We start from the raw sequence: 4,825 nt of genomic DNA, 5'->3' as shown, positions 1-4,825 counted from the left end.
GGTTTCTCCCAGTAAATGATAGAGAGAATTCGCCTTCTTCCCTTTCATCCTTTGTCGGGGCACCTCGAGAGATCTTCAGCACTCCACCTTCAGCTGTGTATTTGCACCCGAGGTCATCGAGTGTACCCAGAGAAATAAGGCTCTTCTTGAGCTTCGGTACGTGCCTTACGTCTGTCAACGTCCGTTCTACGCCATCATGCATTCGGATCTGGACTGTTCCTATCCCCACAACCTCGCAGGCTGCATTATTCCCCAAAGAACTCTACCACCATCTGCAGTCGGTAGGTAGTGAACCAGTTCTTGTGAGGAGTCATGTGATAGGAACATCCAGAATCTAGCACCCATTCGTCTTCCGACGAACTCAGATACACATAGGACAGCCTCGGCATCACTTTGGTACTCTCCTCGGCAACATTCGCCACTTTGCTTGTGGCATTTTGCCAAACGCCTTTATTTCTTAGCTTTGGACAATTTCTCCTTATGTGCCCCTCCTCGTGACATTCGAAGCACTTCACGTGACCTTTTGATTTTCTATGTCGCGACTTCGACCTGCTTTTGCTTTGGCTTCTGTTGCTGGGCCTTCGATGTTGGTCTCTACCTCGAATCACCAGTCCACGTGCTACATCTTGCGCTAGACTGTCATCACGCAACTTTCTCTGCCACTCCTTTGAAAACAGGGCAGATTTTACCTCCTCTGAGGTAATCGTGGTACGCCCCTGTAACAAGGAGTCGGTAAAGTGCTCCCATGACTCCGGTAAAGACGCCAACAACATCATGCCTTGTTCTTCATCATCTAAAATCTTGCCAACATTCTTCAAGTCCATCATGAGTTTATTAAACTCATCTAGGTGGGATCTAATGGACGTACCTTCAGTGTATCGGAACTGGAACATTCTCTTTAGCATATATAAGCGATTGTTCAAACCCTTCTTTACATAGAGGGCCTGAAGTTTAGCCCATAACGCTGCGGCATCCTCCTCCTCGGCCACCTCTATTAGCACTTCATCCGATAAGTTCAACAGGATGATACTCATGGCCTTCTCCATTAGCTCGTCCTTTTCAGCATCTCGCATTGTTTCGGACAACTGAGCCTTGCCCTCCAATGCCTTGGCTAATCCTTGAGTTGTTAATAGCGCCTTCATCTTGACGCTCCACAACCCGAAGTTGTTCCTCCCGTTAAATTTCTCAATCTCTACTTTTGCTCCAGACATAATTGCAAAGTCTTAGCTCTGATACCAATTGTTGTAAATTGGCGTCTCAGCGGAAGCAGATCGTATATTTGCAATTATGTCGGGAGCTATAGATATCGATCGAAATAAAACGAGGAACAATAAAATGACAGGACACCAGAAATTTACGTGGTTCGGTCCGAATGTCGGAACCTACGTCCACGGGGGAGAGCCAGCAAATCAATCCACTATAAATCGGAGAATTACAGGATTACAATCACATATACTCAAGTGTTTCCCAGCCCTACTTTATACCCGATACCCACGGTGTTTAACAACTCGACTCACTCACTGGACTCGACTTCCGCACAAACCTCTCGGAGCTCAAGCCTCTCACTCTCTCTCGAGCTCTTTTCTCTCGCTCTTCTGCCGAGCTCTTTTTCTTTCGCTACTCTCGAGCTCCAGACGTCTTCTCCCTTTATCGGTGGAAGGGACGAAAACAAGACAAAAGAAGTTAAAGTAAATGGCCTCATTAAATGCAGCGCAGGCGCCCACAATCGGCACCGAACGCCCACCTTATTTGTAGGCATGCATGCAGATCATGCATGTGCATGGGCAAAGCATTTAATGAGGCAGAGGAGAGTCAACAACGTGTGCCATTTATCCGTGAAATGAGGTGGGCTGCAGTCTTCAAATTTCTTGTTCTCGGAGAGAGGCATGCGTAAAAGAAGTCTTCTTCACGCGTCTTCTTCATGCACTTGCAGCAGGTGGTGGGTCCAATATTTAATGCAGAAGATTGTGGACTTCCTCTTTCGGCAGAAGACAATCTCTCTTCTCTGACTTTGCTTGCATGCTTGAAGAATAAAACCCCATACAGCTTTTGGCTTCTTCCTTCTACGCATACGCACGAAGAAATGCGATTAATGCCGGAACAAGAAAATTCGAAGACATCACAAAGTCTCCCCTGAACTTTGTTATTTGGCCAAACTTATGCGTATTAATCTAACGGGCTCAAACTTGAGACACAATATAACACAATAGTTGGTTGAAAAATGTCGCAGTACCGAGCGGCATTTGCGGAGTTTATGGAACTTGCGGTCCTTTTGGCATCTGCAACACAATAAACTCTCCTATCTGCCATTGCGTAAAAGGGTTTACGCCACGGTCAAAAGAAGAATGGAACAGAGGGATTTGGACCGGGGGGTGCATTAGAGAAACAGAATTGAACTGCCAGAAGAACACAAGCAGGTCGCCTTCAACGCAGGTGAAGAAAGATGTCTTTGTACACATGAACCAGATGAAAGTGCCTGATTCTGCGGAATATTTATCAGACATCAGAGATGTAGGAGGATGCCAAAGCTGGTGCATGAATAATTGTTCTTGCTTGGCTTATTCTTATGTCCGCCCAATAGGGTGTTTGGTCTGGGCTAAAGATCTCATCGATTTTCAGGAGTTTTCAACAGCTGGGCAAGATGTATATATTCGGGTCGCACATGACAATACAGGTATAAGAAGTTTCACTATGAGCTTCACTTGTCAACAGAAGCAAAACTAATCATCAGCATAAGTACCATCCTAGGCATCATGTTCGTTGGAACTGCTATTTTCGGTCTCTGGAAGTGGAGAGCCAGCAAAAGAGGTACGAGCAGCTCACGTCCAATGCTTAATTTCACATTGATTGTAATATAAAAACTTTGCCAAATTCCTAAGGCACTTGACTGGCCAGATATAACTGATAAAACAGGAGAAACGTCTCCTGGAAATGCATGGAAAGATCAGCTGAAGCAAAAGGACGCATCCGAATTTACACTGTTCAGTTTTAGTAGCTTACTTCTTGCAACTAACAACTTTGATGCAACAAATAAACTTGGCCAAGGAGGGTTTGGACCCGTTTATAAGGTAAAAGCCTTCTCTAAGATGTTCGTTTAGGGAATTTTGTGACATTATCCAAGGTCTGACGGGTCTTTGAGTTCGGAAACAGGGAATGCTGAATGATGGAAAGGAGATAGCTGTCAAAAGACTTTCCAGTAGCTCAGGCCAAGGCATGGAGGAGTTTGAGAACGAGATTGTTCTAATATCGAAACTTCAGCACCGAAATCTGGTCAGACTCATGGGATGCTGTGTCGAAGGAGAAGAAAAGATTTTAGTATACGAATACTTGTCAAACAAAAGCTTAGATTCCTTTCTGTTTGGTTGGTCTCACTCTTTTCGAATCATACTTGTGCTGATGGAAAAATATATATATCTTAGTAATATTTAAGGTCACGAATTCTTTCTCTTTCTTCCCTGCTTAGATTCAAAAGGAAAGCAGAACTCAACTGGGATACACGTTTCCGCATCATTCAAGGGATTGCGAGTGGGCTTCTGTATCTGCATCGCGATTCTTACCTTCAAGTTATCCATCGAGATTTGAAGGCAAGCAATGTGCTCTTGGATGAGAAAAAGAACCCAAAAATTTCAGACTTTGGACTGGCGCGGATCTTCGAAGGCACTCAAGTTTTGCTAAATACTCACAAAGTTGTAGGAACACTATTAGTATTCAAGCCTTCTTGCTGAAATTATAAATTAAATTAGGAAACTCTACAACGCAATTAGGAAACTCTATAACCTGATTGATTAACATGATAATTAATTGCAGAGGATATATGTCTCCTGAGTACGTCATGGGAGGGATATTTTATGAGAAATCCTATGTTTATAGCTTTGGAGTGTTGCTACTTGAGATCGTTGCTGGCACAACGAACACGAGCTTATACTACCGTGGCCAGCATTTCAATCTTCTTTCCTATGTAAGTGTGAGGAGTACAGTCTCGAGTAATCTTCTATAATCCTTCGGCTATTTCTGCTCCCTATGTTCTCTTATTCTTACAGGCATGGCAATTGTGGAGCGAAGATAGAGGACCAGACCTAAGGGATGAAGCTATAGTTAATACTTGTCCGCCATTAGAAGCAATGAGATGCATTCAGGTGGGGCTTCTCTGTGTGCAGGACCAATTGACGGACCGACCCAACATGCTATCCGTAGTTCGGATGCTGAGCGGTGAGTCAGATATTCCTCAGCCGAGACCTCCAACGTTCACCTTCCAAAGTGGAAATCCAAGTCACGATAACGAGGCACAAGGGGAAAGTATTTTCTCCTCGAACACCATGACGAATTCTGTAGTCGAAGGAAGATGATGGTCGAAATTCTGAATTTGTTTTTCCTCACATAAATTTTGCAATATAATTGAAGCAGCGTGTGTACGCTAGTAATTTGGTTAATTCAAATTTATGTAAGTCGAATCGGCTTGGTAAGGCGTTTGTGAAAGCCCTTCTCTTTTCCACTTTCCGCTTCTTCGTCTTCCCCTTTCTTCTTCTTTCTTCCTTTTCTCGAACTGCTCTCGCTCTTCTCTCTCTTTCTTTTATTTCTAACGGTGGTCTCTTTTATTCTTTTTCTTTTGACTTCTAAAAACCGATACCTTACACTAGTTCTAACCCTAGACGCCAAACTTATTGTCCCGGATGTAGATGTCGTTCTCGTCGTCCATGCCGAGATCCTTCACCGACTTGGTCTCCGAGACCTGCCCACTGTCGTAGTCAAACCGCATGGCCTCACACGGGAAGCCCTTGCAGGCACAGTAGTCAGCCATGAGGGCCCCAAGCGGCATGCTCCAGTC

At 44.4% G+C, this 4,825-nt stretch overlaps 1 protein-coding gene across 1 annotated transcript; it reads left to right on the top strand.

Moving 5' to 3' along the window:
- Positions 1-2,457: 2,457 nt before the first annotated feature.
- LOC104434765 (G-type lectin S-receptor-like serine/threonine-protein kinase At1g61490) lies at positions 2,458-4,346 on the top strand. Its single transcript, XM_039306911.1, has 7 exons — positions 2,458-2,531; positions 2,620-2,674; positions 2,880-3,068; positions 3,151-3,356; positions 3,464-3,712; positions 3,808-3,958; positions 4,041-4,346. Exons 1-7 carry the CDS (start codon positions 2,458-2,460, stop codon positions 4,344-4,346), a joined length of 1,230 nt encoding a protein of 409 aa, XP_039162845.1.
- Positions 4,347-4,825: the final 479 nt, after the last annotated feature.

Source organism: Eucalyptus grandis, chromosome 2, assembly GCF_016545825.1.
Source record: "Eucalyptus grandis isolate ANBG69807.140 chromosome 2, ASM1654582v1, whole genome shotgun sequence".
Taxonomy (NCBI): Eukaryota; Viridiplantae; Streptophyta; class Magnoliopsida; order Myrtales; family Myrtaceae; genus Eucalyptus; species Eucalyptus grandis.
The sequence above is the reverse complement of the archived record's forward strand: the minus strand, read 5'-3'. Positions and strand labels throughout refer to the sequence as shown.